General features: G+C 32.2%; 1 protein-coding gene across 1 annotated transcript; it reads right to left on the bottom strand.

Moving 5' to 3' along the window:
- Positions 1 to 6,454: 6,454 nt before the first annotated feature.
- On the bottom strand, positions 6,455 to 8,142 carry LOC129001255 (uncharacterized). The gene is made up of 2 exons (XM_054428488.1): positions 7,926 to 8,142; positions 6,455 to 7,346 (listed from the first exon to the last, which is right to left on the bottom strand). Exons 1-2 carry the CDS (start codon positions 7,986 to 7,988, stop codon positions 6,516 to 6,518), a joined length of 894 nt encoding a protein of 297 aa, XP_054284463.1. The 5' UTR covers positions 7,989 to 8,142; the 3' UTR covers positions 6,455 to 6,515.
- Between the last annotated feature and the right edge of the window lie 9,078 nt (positions 8,143 to 17,220).

Raw genomic sequence — 17,220 nt, 5'->3', positions numbered from 1 at the left:
CGTACTCAATGTAAGCGTGCGGGTTCTCTGAGCCCCATATTCTCACATTATGTCCGTTCACTTTACCACACAAGTGGAATGATGCTTCATCGCTAAAGACTAACAGTTTTGCAAAGTTTTCATTTTCCATCAAGGTCTGCATGCTCTCACAAAAAGAAAGTCTTAAAACTTTGTCATTTTGTTTCAATGCCTGGAGCAGCTGAAGTTTGTAAGGTTTAAATTTTATACGTTTACGCAGAATTTTCCAAACTGTTGACTGTGGTAAACCAAGCTCCCTGCTGCATTTGACAGTACATTTCTGTGGACTACGGATAAAACTTTCCCTTACCTGCTCTACAACCTCATTGCTCACTGATGGCCTTCCAGTTGATTTCTTTTTACAAATGCAGCCGTTTCTCTTAAAATTCAAGTACCACTTGCGAATTGAGTGATTGCTAGGAGGAGCTTCATTAAATCTTGCTCTATAGTGTAGTTGCACACTAATGACACTCTGGTTAATGTGATAATCCAACACAAAATGTTTTTCTGTCTTCAAATTCAGCCATTACACAACACTGACAACAATCGACTTTATAAACAGCTGATTTACACCCAAACCAATGTAAATAAAATTTTATGAGTTTTTCTTTCCAATCGTACCAACAGAAATAGTCTTAAACCAAATTAATCCAGTAATATTTACAATCCAAATCAGGAACATCATTTGTAATAACCCTGTATATAATACGCTAAGCCGATTTTTGTAAACAGAACTCCTCCCTCATTTTTGGACCGATTTTGATGATTAAAGTGTCAAAAGAATGGCCCTGATCTGTAGTTTTGCAGTGTTTTTATTTGTTTGAAATCTTTATTAGTTTGGACTGGATTTTCCATCAAAGTTGGGTTTTCTCCCATAATATTAACATGGGGGAATCTAAATATTTAATTAGAAACTTTTCCTCCGCTAATTTAAGAGAACGACTGGGCGTAGAAACTTGGTAGAGGTGTCCAAAGAACGGTCTTGGTCTGTAGATGAGTTATCAAAAGAAAAACGAAGTAAATTCTCTTAGGGCTCTGCCCCAGAAGCCTTTAAAGATCCCTCCACAGATTTGTTTACATTTTGGCCATGTGGATAATAATTTTTGTTTTTAATGAAACAACTGTTAATTTTTAAATTGTATTTTAAACAACAAACACTTATTGAGAGTTACTGAATTGTCCAAAGGAAGTATTTTTTGCAATGTTATTTTCTTGAACTCTTCGAGGTCCTTTGAATGTTACTAGCTTAACGAAAAAAGTGTTGTGCATGTTTACTGGCGCTACTCAGCAACAAAAACAATTTAATTTATCTCTAAAAAATATATTCTTAAAGTGCACTGAGCAGCAGCCTAAAACTCAAACTCGCATTGTGACATTTATGATTCGGCTTATATTTCTCCAACAGTTATTCATCTGCAGTTCAAGTTCAAGTTCAGTGTGCTCTTAACGTGTCTAATAACATCCAAACACACAAACCTTGCCTAAAATGGTACCTATTTTGACAAATTATATGCAGTTTGGTCTATATTACGGACCGTGGCTCACTGGGTTGGTAACATTATTGAAAGTAACACGATATTTTGGCTGTAAGAGTAAATACTATTTAAGCAGCTACTGTCATGACAGAAAGGTCATATTCCTTTTAAATCCTTTATACGATACGTTGATTAACAATGCATGTAAATGTCAATATTTACGTAACAGACAATTTACAGTTTTTCGCTTAGGATATGCCACATTGCTATTTCATTTACATTATTTGTTGCCAATGAAGCTACACGACCATATAAACGAGGAGGCAACTAACCGTCGATTTCGACGGGTTTCACCTAGTATAAAATAAATCCTGATGACTCCGCTCAATGTTGTGGATGCCTCTGCGAATGCTACCTAGTTTATTTAATACTAGAGAACCCGCGCGGCTCAATGAGCCGCATAGCATGAAACATAGCGCCGAACAAAGCGTTAAGCTCATATTCGAGTAATTCTAGTTACATCTTAGAGTTACACTTGTTAGAAACTAATTATAAATATCTGTATTTGCGTCGTCAAGGTTCGCCTACATTATTTCTCCTCTCAGTTTTATACTGATAACTTCTAATAAATGCTAAACGATCTGCTTCAGTTCGAGTTAACATGTCGCAACAAAGTTATCACAGCATTGAGAATAAAAATTAAAAAAAAAACTGTTGCCTCACTGATAACCTGTGTTAAGTAATTTAAGTTGGGCCATTTTATTTCTTTGAATTGAGGCATCCCCTTGATCAAACGAATTTTCTCCGTAGAGAATCCTGAAAAGTGGGGTGATGGTGATATCAACCCTTTCATGTGCTCCATTTTTTACCCACAAACTCTGGGTTACCAACTGGACAGCCATAATCTGCTTTGAATAGGCTAAAGTAACAACACTATTGAAAGTTGCTTAAACGACCCATTTGCGTTTTTTTTCAATTGAGGTAGAGTGAGTAATTCTAAAGTTTACAATAAAGACATAAGGTCCGCCAAGATTTGGTATAATCTAACTTGAACTTATCACAGTCAAGGCATTATTATGGTTTCGTAAATGTTTGAAATATCTCGATCTGTTAGTGTCAGAAGTAAAACATTTCTTGTATGCATTAATTTGATCTGACATTAAGCAAGTTAACTTTACCACCAAGACAACACTATGTGCTTCGTATGTTTTTCACTTCTAAAGTAAGTTGCATAGCATAACTGGCATATATCTTACCAAGTAAATGTGTATCTGGATGAGTATCTGTTAGAGCAGGCCTATTCTACTCTCCTCATACAGATAAGATATTTTATTATTAATTGTCTCCTCCTACCGTTATAAATATTTCTTATTTGAACTTGAGGCATTTCTGTTCTTCCAACAAAACTGACTAACCTTTTACTAACCTTTTAACTTCGTCTTAATCTACTGAATATTACAATTGCTATTTACATTACAAGTGTAGTAAGAGCGTTTTTACATCACGCAGGTGAATGTCTCTGTCTTAATATGATATAGAAGCTTGAAATATATTTTACCTAACCCGCCATGTTAAACTTCCCTATCCCAAGCGTGATGTATATAACTTCGTTACTTCTCGAGTGATGTAAAGTTGAAAAAAACTCACTCGGTGATGTAATGAAACCCATTTATAGCTATTTACATTACAAGTGTAGTAAGAGCGTTTTTACTTCACGCAGGTGAATGTTGTGCAACGAGCGAATGCGAGTTGCATAATTCACCTAAGTGATGTAAACACGCTCTTGCGTAACGTGTAACGTACAAGATTTTACCTGACCCGAAAATATACAGGGGGTTACGTTCAATATTTTGTATTATCCATTTCACTCATCTTCTAACAGTAAGGTTCTTTTACAAACAAAAGCTAGGTTAGGAAAATTCTTAAATCAACACAATAAAATTCAAGCACACAGCTGATTTCTAGCGTTGAACGTCGAGGTATATTTTTTACCTAACCCGCCATGTTAAACTTCCCTATCCCAAGCGTGATGTATACAACTCCTTCACGAGTGATGTAAAGTTGAAAAACATATAAAACATATTTTATATGAAAAACATATTTCGGATTAGCTGGAGCGGAACCCGAAAGGATTTTTGAGGTAAGAAAATGTCTATACGTTAATCGAGGATGTGAGCTATCATCCTGCCAAATTTCAGCCTGATCCGACAAGTAGTTAATGCGTGATTGAGCTTCAAACGAACAAACAAACACACAAACATTCACATTTATAATATTTAGTACGATTAAAGAAAAGAATAGTATTCATATTTAAAAGGAATTACAGAATTTAGTTAGCTGTTTCAACTAAACTGGTTGGTTCTATGATATTCAATACCATTAAAAATTAAAAGATTTACCAACAGAGTGCAGCACTATTATTATTTATTTTTTTATTTTATGACAACAGTTAATTTGAATTAAGCAGCAACAAAAAGCTGTGATACACAATGAAAATTGCAAAGTAGTATTGTTTACATTTACGTATGCATTTTTCTTTTAATTAATAATTTGCGGTATTGTGCGAATGTTTGAAAATTTACTTTCTTCTATTATTTAGGTACAGTGGTAGAACATTATGTCTATTTTAGATTTGTTATAATAAACGCAAAGCATGAGTATAACTGCAATAAGCATTGTATTCGTGTACGCCAGCCCCGTACGAAGGACGGGTACTCTGCTAGTTTATTTAGTTAAAAGTGATGATACTATCGGAGTGACGGTTTGAGGCGGTGTCAAGTTGTCGGCTGCATCGACGCTAAACCGCCACCTCTCACGCTCGCGTCTAGGTGTCACCCAGACAAGGTGTCACCTCCTCTCTTTGGAGGTGACGACTAGACGCCTTCGTACATGACAACCTGTCACCTCGCACGCTTGCGCCTAGTTGTCACTCCGACTACCTGTCACCTCATTCAAACGGTGACGGGTAGTCGGGAACGATGCGCGACAACGTGTCACCTCAAAACCTGTCTTAAAAGGTGACGGTTGGTCGGGGTGACTGGTTGTCGAGGTGACACGTAGTCGCTGTCCCCTCTAAGTATTATGATAAAAAGTAGCACTAAAGTAATACTTCATTGAACTACATTTACTACACGGATAGTTGTGGAATTTCAGTATTATTCAAGAATTCAAGCATCATACAATGCAACAACCCCAACATATTTGATCAAAAGTTTGCATTAGTAACGTACACGAAAACTAGGACAACCCCTCTTTATCAGACTAGACCAAATACGAAGTTTTATTGTATCTAGATTAGTTGTGTCTTCAATTTACAAATTTACATTGATCGTTGATTGACATTATACATTTGATTGATAACTAATTTGTAAAACTATGTCCAGAGTAAAGGTTTTAAAAGTATGGAAAATATATAAAAAAAATTTGCGTTATTAAAAAAAAAAAAATAAAAATAATAGGCGAAAGGGTGCTTTCAAAGACAAAGTCACATTTTTTACGTCATCCTTAATTAGGTTTTTGCCCGGAATGGATCCAAATTGTTATCATCTTACGTTGCCCGTTTGTTAGATAGACCTACCATCATTGTTTGTCTTGACAAATGTCATCTGGGGTCGGAATTGAACCAGCTTAGGATCGAACTAGTAATCTTCGCATTTGAAGGCGAGCACTGTAACCACCTGACTACCCAGCCAATGATATGGCTAAGAGGGCTAAGAGAAACTGTAACTGCATTACTTAACTGTCGAATAATTAATTAATTGCAATTTGGTTTAAAATTTCAGCTTTATGTAATGATTTAGCTAGATCAGTTGCCCTATATTTTGATAGCTATAAATATTTTTCAGAAGTAATAAACCAGCTAGTCAACTTAAATTCTGCTAGAACTTAACGGAATATATTTCCAAAACTTCCAGCGACAAGTGGTTTCTTAAGCTAATTTAATTTCTTTCTATTTTAATCTTCAGCTTTGCCTGATAGTGTCCAGTATGCCTGGTTGATTGCTGTCTACATACCTATATTATACATATACTGTCTTTTATATAACTATCCCTTACGCATAAGTGTAAAATTCTGTAGTTTCTGAAGACTTTGTATCTTTAAACCATCTTAAATCAAATTTTGTTCTTTTTAGTCAAATTTTCGCCTCATGCAAGCTAGAACGACCAGTCAATGTGTTGTCTCCACTCTTTCTGAGTTATTGTTTTTTTATATACTTTTGCATTATTGTATATCATCGCAATCCAAACAGTTGTGTTATGTGTTAGTCTCGTTTTAATTTGCGGTACAAATTGTGTATACCGTAGGAATACAATAAAATAAGAAGTATATACTATATATGTAGAGTAGGATAACTCGTACAATGATTTTAAAGAAGATATTTGAATAGAAGATGCTAGCTTTTGATAGATAATTGAATATAAAATTAAGTACTTTAAGAAATAAATTTATTATTCAATGAATATTAAATTAAAAACTTGGCGGGGATTCAAGCACATGGCAATACATTTAACAAAGTCGACCCTGCACTGTCCCGTTTTAGTGGTTTGTTCTACATATGTGTGGAGGTAGGTAATATAATCTATTCCTACAGTAGTAGTAATTTCATTTATATTTTACTTAATAATTACTATAGGGTTTAAGTAGTAATATACTATTATTTTTAGAAAATGGATGGACCCATATGCTATAAATCTACCCTATGTTACCATTATTTGTGCTTATTCACATTTATCGTAAAAACTTATTACCTTACCTAGATATGAATTATCACTTTTTTAGAATTTTATAAGTAGCTGACTAAAGTGTAAAATGGGAAGGAATTTTGTTGTTTCTACGTTATAATACTTGCACGAAAATGTATTTGGGATTCACAATTAAATGAAAATAAATACTCAAAGTATTTTCTCCTAAACAACATGGGGAAAGAGGAAAGAAAGATGAATTTAAACACTCAACAACGTTCTTTCAAAGTTTTACAGGTACACAGAATTGAATATTACTCTGCTACCACACAAACTTTCCTCAATAAGATCCTAAAAGTTGACACAGTGGATGTTTATCAGTATAATTATGAAACACAGTTTTAGCGGGAAAATTGAACTTGAAATCCGGGCAAGGTGAACGCCTCACCCTGTGTAATCCTGTGACAAACACATTTCCCAGGAACCTATTCTTTTGGAAAAACTCCGCACTAAAGTTTTGTATAAAGCTCACAACATAATCGTTAGAAAAGTTGAAACTTATATCAGGACTATCTAAAAACGCGTCATAATCGTCTACCAGTGCAAAAATTGGCTTTTGAAAATGTATGTACAAAAGTTCACAAAGCCGGGTAAATTTCTGGATCATGTAACTCGGGCCGTATTTGATGTTGCTCTTTTCCATCAATTCTTCAAAGTGGCTCTTCTCATGTTTGCCTATCCAGATGTTCCTCTCGTGTAGCAGGTAGCGATGTTTAGTGTGGGCTTCTCTCAGCCATTTCTTGAAGATCTCCAGCACATCGTAATGGGACACTATCTTACTGAGTGGCTGGAAGTCGAAGAGGATTACGGGATACCTCCCGAAGTGTTTCTCCACAACATCTTGGTGTTTGAATATTTCCAGATTGTGTTTTTGGAACGCCATGTAGTTTTCTGTCGTGTTAGGGCTCAAAGGACGGCCTTGGTCATCTGGCTGGATCTCGACGAATCTTCTGATCATGTCTATGGCTGTAGACTTCCCACTCCTGTGGGGCCCTCGTAGCACTACATTGCAGTCCGTTCCTTCCAGAAAGTCTTTGATGAACGCTGATTTGTCAACGAATGAATCTTTCTTGACTACCTCTAAGAAATCTGATTCTTGATTGTAATCTCCCTGTGGAAGTAGGAACGTATTAGTGAGGTTAGTAAACAACTGATTGTGATGTTCAATGGAAATATTTAGGAATCATAAAACTCTTGACAACTTATAGACATAGGCTAAAGGTTTCAATATGAATTGTAGTTGTTTCGTACAAGAAATAACTGCTATTAGTTTTTTTTATTGTCTGTAACAGAACTTTATTCAAAAAAGTTTGAACAAAAATTAAACAAAATAACCAGAAATATTCCATAATATAGTCAAGTTTGTTAGAAATATCACTCTTTTTTGTATATAGATAGCAACCAATTTTGAACACACGTTGTTCTTCCTTCGTGATTGTATATATTTTAATCATTTACTTCCAATTTGCAGAGAATAATAATCGGGAAACTTTATTTTTTACTGCAAACAAGCAAGTATATCGATATGAGACATATACATGTTTTTATTCTTTCGGAAAAGAGTGCTCGAGTGCTATAAACAACAACATGCTGTTAAAACAAAGTAGTTACAATCTAAAATTCGACCCACTTAACTAAAAAATGTATCAAAAAGTAATAGATAAAAGCAATTAACAATACAATGCAATACCTGAATAGTTGTGTAGGTAAGAATGAAACAAACAACTAAAGTTGCAACTCTTGACGCAAACATAGTTCCTGTAAAAGCTCACAATCTTTTACTTGTTGACAATGTTGAGTCAACAGTTCCATTTCACACATGTAATATATCCACCAATCCACGCTGTGGTCATACAATTTAGTTTGGATATCATTGTAAACATATTGTTAAACGCTAACACGACTGTGTGAACTGAACATTAAAATTACATCAAGATCTTGATAAGATTACCGGCTTCCAATCTTCAATCTTCACGTGTCTTCTGGTGATTAACCTCATACAATGCAATTCACTTTGCGTTTTCATGAATATTTATATCATAAACGGTAATGAGGATGTAATGAGATCGATGAATACTAAATGTTGTTTACTTTTTATTAAGTAAGTGTTAATATATTAATAACGTATAGCAGTTTTAATTGAAATAAATATTTCTTTGTTATTTGAGATAAGATTAAACTATTTATTTTTTATTTTTGATAAGCTCAATCTGGATCATAAAAACTAACTCCAAGCATTATTAGTATTATTATTAGCATTAATTTTATTATTATTAGTATTACTATTAGTATTACAGTAGCATTATTAGTATGTAATGTCCTTTGGTTTGGCGAGATTAGCGTTATAGAAAATTAATTTACTCACACACAGTTGAATGGCTTAGTCCGTCATAAAAATTAATTTCAAATTATGAAAAAAACTGACTAATATTAAATCTATGCTTTGCTAGGCTAAAATAAATTTATTTATTTTTCAACCCGAATTTTTTTACTCAAATATGTTTCAATTCTTGACGTAAAACTGGTTTGTTGATGCTGTATTTTAATATATATTTAAATGGTTTATCTTCTTATTTATGTAGATAAAACATGAAAAAATTTTAAATACAGTAACATTAAATTATTTAATAATCATTAAATAAATTTTAATTAATATTAAAAAATGGCTACCACACCCATAGTAAATTTAAGAATAAAGCATAACGTAGTCTAATTGTTATATTATCTAATTTATAATATCTTATTATGTAGATGTTTTATCTATGGTAGAACCTTGTTGATTTACTTTTAGTAATTCAAATCATAAGCCAACTGCCTCCAATATCAGTCTGTTTAGGTGTTTCACAGAGTATCCGAGTGGTAGCAGCACTAGTCGACGTTGACTCAGCAGACCTTGCATTGATTTTCATACAATGTAGGTAATCGTAAGGTTTAGGCTAATCATGTGAGCAAGAGACTACTCTCCTGAAGTAAAAATCAATCGACTGGTGAAAATTGTCATTACTTCGTTAATAAATTGAAGAATAGTGTTTTTAATAAATAATTACAAAAGGGTATTGACTAATTTACTAATAAACTAATTTTCATGGTTGTGTTTTCACAATATGGTATGGGCATAAGCTATTTTTGTTCCTTAAGTATTTGTGGAATTTTACTAAAGAAATCAATAAAAATGTTTAATCAACACCTATAGGTAAACAAATGAATTGCTGAAACGAATTCATTCTGCCAAAGGCTGAAAATCGATTGTTTTTATACTATAAGCCAGATGTATTGATTAAGGTTAAAGTTTGTCAGGGTCAAATAAAGTTACTAAATTGGTGATTAAACGTCTTTCACACAAAGTTTATAATTTATTTTGCCCGTTTGTGAAATGAAGCCTAGCACAATTAAATTAATTTGTAGCCTAATATTAAAATTATTATAGGAAATCAAAAACTAGTGAAGGGTTTTCGAATTAAGGACTGTTTCATAGTTCATTGAGAAAAGTGTCAAATTCTATAAACATAAATTTACTGAAACGCCCTTTCCAAACATTTAAAATAATTAAAATAGTATTTAATATTTTAGCGACAGCAACATTTTAATTGAAATTATAAATATTGTTGAATATTTTCAAAACTCTATCGTTTTGAATGTTACAAGCATAATATTGATAGTATCTAATTTTTCTAAGTTTTTAACGATCACGAGTCTATATTATAGGTTTTTAACAGTATTGTAAAAATAAATATTCACGTTTTAACTGTGAACATATTAAAACTGATTAATAAAAAACCATGATGCATAATGCTATTTACCAATTTCATGATGCAGGATAGCCAAGGGGAATTTTACCCTTGCTTTATTTTTTTAATACTTTGATTCTCCCATTGGGCTTAATGATTACCGGCGTGATCATAAAAAATTGTTTGTCATTGCCATTTATATTTCTTTACTGTTCCCGTCCAGTAACATTTTACAGTATAAAATGTAAGCTAATGAATAATATAGAAGAACGTATTTGATTTTAAGAACAACACGTACAACGCTCATACATTGAAATATTTACAGTAATATATTATTACTGTATTTATAAATTATCCTCATTTAGTGTGATTTAGTTATTAATTGATTCAATTTAACGTTGGAAACTTGCTCATTAGCGAAGTTCTGATAATAAAACTCAACCGCACCACTTAACCGGCTGATTGAAACATAGGTTGTGTTGTTGACCCTAAAAGGTAAAGGCTTTTGGTGCAAATGAGGTAAAGCGTTTTTGATGCAAGGCTTCAGTAATATACAGAAACGCCGCAAAATGCTCCTGTAAGAGTCAAACGCTCTGAATTATTAAAATGTGCTCTGTTCTGTAAAATGTGCTTTGTTTGATGTACCAAGATCAGTCTACCGTATTTTGTACTCATTTGTATTTAAAAGCTTTCTCTAATCACAAAAGAATCCTTGAAGTTGTATTTTCAAAAATAATTTAAATAAAAAAAATATAAGTAATATTTGAATCGACCTATAAAACAATTACAAATAGTTTTAGCATACTTATACGGTCAACAGGTTTACACTTGTGTTATAAATGTATTTGCTTTCGTAATATTACAGAGTGTTTTAGTTTCGTATTTCTAAGTTGTTTGTTCAAAGTTGCCTTGGCTTTAGTCCAAAGTGTGCCTAAGCCTAAACGACAGCAGATATTGACCGGGTGACTGAGCTGGCCAAGAGACTTCTCTACCAAAATGTATAAACCTTTGGTGAAAGGGTAATCTTTGCATATAAAACAATCAATAAGTCAATGTATAAAGAGTTCAATTGGAATTAAAGATAATAAAAAATTTTTAGTATATTTTGGAGGGATTAATTTTAATCCATATTGTAACTCTTACCTCAGAGAACTCAGTCTTACAATTCAGTCTAAAAGAAACGTATGAGATGAAAATTTTCATCAAACATAATGTAAATATACATAAGCATTATCAGATTACATATAACTATTATCAGACAAATGAAAATTTTAACAGTAACTAACTTATACATTTTACATATTCTAATTTACTCTAAAACTAATCTTCACCTTTTCCTCAAAAGGCAAGATATACACCTACACGAAACCCGAAACAGGACAAAACTCAATATTCCACAGCACAGATTGGCAAAATTCGGCACATCGCACAAGGCAAATTGTATAAATTCTTTCAACAAACTATACGAATCGGCAAGGACCACCACACTAAAAATTTTCAGAAATAAGTTAACTGCTTGGCTTTTAGACAATCCATTTTATAATATTTATGAATATTTAAATACATGTGTAGAAATTAGTTTCTAGCTGTAGCTTGTAGATTTATGACAACCTGTTTTAATTTAATTTAACTCTATGACAATGCCTATATCATGTATATGATAAACGGCAAATAAACCATTTAATTTCATTTCATTTTAAGCAAAGGAGAGAAGCGTTCATGTTTGGTCAAAGTGTTAAATGTTTGTTAATGGTTCCTCTACAGAGTTCTTATGTTTAATAAGCTATTTAAACATGAAAAACATAATAACTCTTTTAGTTTATTTAAAGGATTTCTGATGTTTTAAAATTTAAACTAGGATACTTTCAGAGAAGTGAAAGCCAGTCGAGTGGAGCGATCACATTTCATGTTTTTTTTTTAATTAAATTTAAATTATCGGTTTGCATCAGAACTATTGTCATATATGTTTATAACAAGTGTCATAGTACAGATGTGGAGATTACATGCATATCCTAGTTTATTTAAAATGTTTGAACTGATGTTTTTTTTTATATAATATCAGTAATTTAAATTTTCCTAACAAACGTAGTTTGTGTTTGTAAAAATATTTAAGCAAATTGTAATAGAATGTTTATTCATTTAAATAATTAATTGGTTTTTAAAATCTATTAAAATTAAGGTTTAAATGTATTCAAATGAATTTGAAGTTAAGTCTTTAAAGTTTAATATTTATAAAATTTAATTAAGTAAATTTCAAAAGATTAAAAGGAAGCGGAGCTCAAACTCATCATTGAATCATGCATTTTGTCGGGTTTTTACAAAATTATCGTTATTCTCTAGTAGCCAGGATTTATAATCTATAGTTCCTAGCTTTAAAAGGAAATTGCATCTACAGTCTTTAAGTCATTAAATACTGTAGATGTATCAAAATTCACTATAATATATCTACTACACTATTTTTGAAATCGGTAGGATTATTCTTTTAGTTTTTTGAAAACTTAATCTATATTTTTAGCAATGCTGTCTAAGATTTATCTATAAACACAGTTCTTAATTAATTAAAAAAAACTGTGTCAACACTATTAATAAATACAATTTTAATAATAACATTTCTTTGTCAATGCATTTTACTGAAAACATTCTGAGATAATGAAATCATAAACATATAAAAAAAAACAGTTTAAAATATCACACAAATGCACTTCTGCCAACTTAAAGTAGGGCATAATGTAATAGCCTAGGTGTATGTCTACTTTGCTGGACGTGTAATCAGCAATGCAACCCAGTTCTGTACTGATGTAATCCAACCACTACAAGACGAGCGCGTGGACATTATTGCCTCTTACCTCCCATAGAGAAAATATTAATATTTGCTCTGCGGCATAATCCACAATGAATCCATAACCAACACTTCACAAATATACCACAAAGTACAGTATATTGTGATAAAAGACATCATAAGAATTGCCCAATCGATTATTATATTAAACTAAATTCCCTTATTTGAGCATGAGTGTTAAAAATGTAGCTAATTTAAAAACGTCTTGTGATTTTCAAATATCAAAACGGATATAATGTTGGATTTTATAATGGGCTTTAAACATTCATGTAACGTTATTTTTTCGGTCCCTACAAAGAATGTATCATAACAAATTTGCCCATTTTGTCAACTTACAAAGCTATGTGCGAAGAACAATCAATCCACTAAACTAATAGTTTTAGGAATTTCAAAGCCGACCATTATTATGAATAATTCATAAAAAATTATTTATGTTAATTGTATTTTTATTGCCATTATTATAAGATCTTGGTGAAGACTCTTATTTAATGCTATCTTTTAATTTTAATTTTTTCAGGCAATAGTGGCTCAGCCTGTATAGTGATAAATGTATTTGGTATATTTTACTTGCATAACAATCAACAATGTGTTGATTAGAATTGCATTCGTTGCATAAATTAAGCTGTTGCCCTTAGATTGTTTAATTGATCTTGTAATTTATGTAGCATTTGCTATTCAGACACGTGAATTCCAAGTAACCAGTTCTGAGCTATCAGTGTTAATATCTTGCTAATACAAGCTCTGCTTGTTCTTTGGTCAATTCTAGGAATATAATCTAAACTCAATTAACTGTGACACATGATTATGGGTGTTGTTTGTCACGACGATCTTCCCTTAAAGCTTTATATTCTATGCAGATTTTCCTACGTAATATATGTAAAAGAATGTTCGACCTTCGTTAAGTGTAAGTACGCCTTTAACATTTATAACATAAATAATCTTTGTGAATTTACAATATAAACACTGGCAGATTGGTTGGGTATGGTAGCTCAAGAGCAGTTACTAATGCGGGATTAATGATGTTTTAATATTAATTGTGAGTAAAACAATTATCATGTCTTTACTAAAGCGTAATATAACGACAATTTGAATGTAAACATTTACACTTTTAAAAAAAAAAATCCAGCTAAATTAAAAATTCAAAACCTCAGTCGGAGCCCAAACGATTATTTCAATAAGGTCAAACGTTCCGACAAAAAAGTCAACAGCACTTTTCTAGTATCGCCAGCTTTCATTACTAGTTGTAAAACCTCTATGGTATGCTGAATCTTTTGTGACACACATTTAACGAAACTCGCGACATTACATTAATTTCTACCACTTGTGATTGTAATTTAAAATAAAAACTGTCCTGCATTGTTATTAACAATTGGTTAATTGAGTGGTCATCTAGTTATGGTACGAGTAGCTACCGGTAGTTAGTTTCATCATGAGAAATTTAGTTTGTATCCGTTTGACGGTTCAAAACAGAAGCAAACAGAATTTAGTAAAACCGAAATTGTTTAAATTGTATTTCAACTCGAAAGAGTAATGTTTGGTGCACAAATATTACTGTTTCCCGTATACAATAGTGTTGTTGAACAATATTATTGTATTCAGTACCTTCATCCTATTACGACGATGTATTAATCCAGTGAATTAATTACACTGTGGCAGTTCAATTTTAATTTATTTTTACTTTTGATATTGTGTACTGTATAAAGCAAATGGGTGTTTTAGTAGGGTGATAATTTAAGGATAGTGATCATCTAAAATATTTATACTATTTACATACATAATATTTCTTCTTTTTCGTCATATTCTAACGATTAAAGAATATCAAACAAGTAAAACATTTCCAATGCTCTTAAGTTGTCAGTATTAAGATTACATCGTTGCATCACTCCAAGGCGTATGAAAGAAGGTGTGTGCATAGTGACGTCAGTGCGAGTAAAACGTGTTTTATTTTACCAAATCATATGTTTTCTTGTAGTTTTCCAAAGACTTTCGAATGACAATCATTACGAATTAGCATTGAATATATAACACCACGAATACTAGACAAATGTGTTTTTCTAGTATTCGTGTATAACACTATTTAGTTATATATATAACACGAAATAATTGCGACGATATTAAGTATACATTTGAATTGAAAATAATAGACAGTTTTCGTGACGTGATATGCTTAATATCATCGCAATTATTTTGTGTTTGGGCTCAATGTTCTTGTTATTTGATGCAGGTTACAAAAATGACGTTATTTAATACACATTATGGTGATATACAAACATTTTACCAACTATGCATTGAGCCCAGAGCAGCCGAGCGAGGGCTAATTTAGGGGCTGGGACACCACCCGACCGTCCTAATCCTTCAGCCGCCACGAATCTTTTATTGGCTGAAGAGGGAGCTCTCTGGATCGGAACGTCACGAAGAACGAACGAATCTTTGCGGAAGGTATAACTACTCACTCACCCCTACCCCAGCACTGCAAATAACCGGTTTCCGTAAGTTTTAGTTGGGCTAGCGACCTGTCTGCGCGCACAGAAGTTTTGGCCGAACTGTATGGTTAGTGTATGTCATTAAAATGTTATAAAATCTCTACAACTTAACCTATATGTCATTTTGTGCTGTTTTTGTTAAATATATGTAAATACAATCTTGCCGATTTATTTGTAACTATTTATCTTCCACTAAGGCTACTTAAATGAGAGATTTTCAATTATATGAAACATAAGTAGTAGCTGAAAAAATGTATTATACTTAAAGCTATTTGTATATTGTCACCTAAAAATATGTTGCCTGTTAAAACGCGATACTGATTCTTCTAAAAGGGGTATACTTTTTAAATAATCTCAAGAAAACATAGAACAAAAAAACTTCAATTTCAATCAGACATAACTATACCAAACCAACTCTAACCAATCAATCAAAAGGAAAACACTTACGGCAAAATGTAAACAAATAAAACATCTGTACAAATATATATATATAAATTAATATATAAATAATCTTCTAGAGACAGTAATTTTCAACAGTTGCCTGTTAAGGCAGCCACAATTACAATATTACTGCTTTACTGTTTTTCGATTAAAAGGTACTCACTATCAAAATGCTATATACTAATACTACCACCATTGAATATACTGTATAACACTATGACTATATTCAATATTGAATACAACACTATATAGGATATAGGCCCTAAAACGCTAAATAGTGTTATATATTCAATGCTAATTAATTCGTAATGATTGTCATTCGAAAGTCTTTGGTAAATTAGCCTACAAGAAAACATATGATTTGGTAAAATAAAACAAGTTTTACTCGCACTGACGTCACTATGCACACACCTTCATTCATACGCCTTGGCATCACTCTACCTCTTTGTTACTGGTTTCTATGGCAACCAAGTGATGCTCTTTACTAATTTATACAGTGGCGCATCAAAGTAAACTATTCAATACGCCGCAGTAGAGAGGTGAATTTAATGAGCAGATCGACCCAGATCTCACATGTGACTTGTTAACAGTCTGTTCTGCATGGAGGTATTGGTAAAGTTGAGGTTTGACAGGTTTGTCAATAATAAGTGGTAGTTTTGTTTGTCGTATGAACCTAATTGACTCGTTATAGTAAGAGCGATATATTTTGAACAGTAAATTTTTTTTGTAGCTTTAAGGGAATTGTGTAATGGATAACTGTTGGGGCATAGTACTATGGGACGTTTTACTAAGTTCGTGCATATAGTTCCGCAGATCACGTGTAAATAGCCACAAGGCGGCTCGCTGCTACTGGCATCATTTTGTGAACAGAATCACACCATTTGCAGCTCTGTGGCTGACGTGTACGCTTTGCTTTGTAATGGAAGTTTTGAAAAATATCATCTTTGCCTGTCAATGTAATAACAATAAAAACAGATAGAGCACCATTAAAAAAATACATTAATGTAAAAGATTTTTACCTTATTAAGGTTATTGAGAGAAACCAACGAAAGAAAATTATGGCTGGTTATTTAATAGGATCATTTTGTATTCATTTCATTATGCAGGGAAGTGGAGCTCAATGTAAAGAAAAAAATCATTTTATAATAGTATTATAGCAAAATTATAATTTTGAGAAATATATTAAATCGTTAATAAACTATAACTTGGAAAAACTATTCCAGTAAATCTATATTACATTATTTTTATTTCAAAGTCTAAAATAACCATAGGACTTGCAAAGGTAATATATCTCTTCATATATAAAACTAGTGCATTAGTGTAACAAGCAGTATATCGAAATTGTACTCATGCTTTAAAGCCTTAATCCTCGTATTTTCGATATAAAACGGTATCCATAGAAACGCAAGTAACAAGATTGAATTATTTATTCGACGGATGAATTACAGAATATATTTCTATAGAAACCGAGCTACAGAGAAAATGCGTTCCTAG

This window comes from Macrosteles quadrilineatus, unplaced genomic scaffold (assembly GCF_028750875.1).
Source record: "Macrosteles quadrilineatus isolate MER2022 unplaced genomic scaffold, UCM_ALF_1.0 Scaffold_8__2_contigs__length_117827958, whole genome shotgun sequence".
Lineage (NCBI taxonomy): Eukaryota > Metazoa > Arthropoda > Insecta > Hemiptera > Cicadellidae > Macrosteles > Macrosteles quadrilineatus.
Note: the sequence above shows the minus strand (reverse complement) of the source record. Positions and strands in the feature narration are given on the sequence as shown.

Excerpts from the sequence above, each read along its gene's own strand:
- LOC129001255 (XM_054428488.1), bottom strand. The coding sequence starts at position 7,988 with ATGTTTGCGTCAAGAGTTGCAACTTTAGTTGTTTGTTTCATTCTTACC. Across the intron at positions 7,347-7,925 it reads TTACCTACACAACTATTCAG|GGAGATTACAATCAAGAATC; the intron begins GTATTGCATTGT and ends CTACTTCCACAG.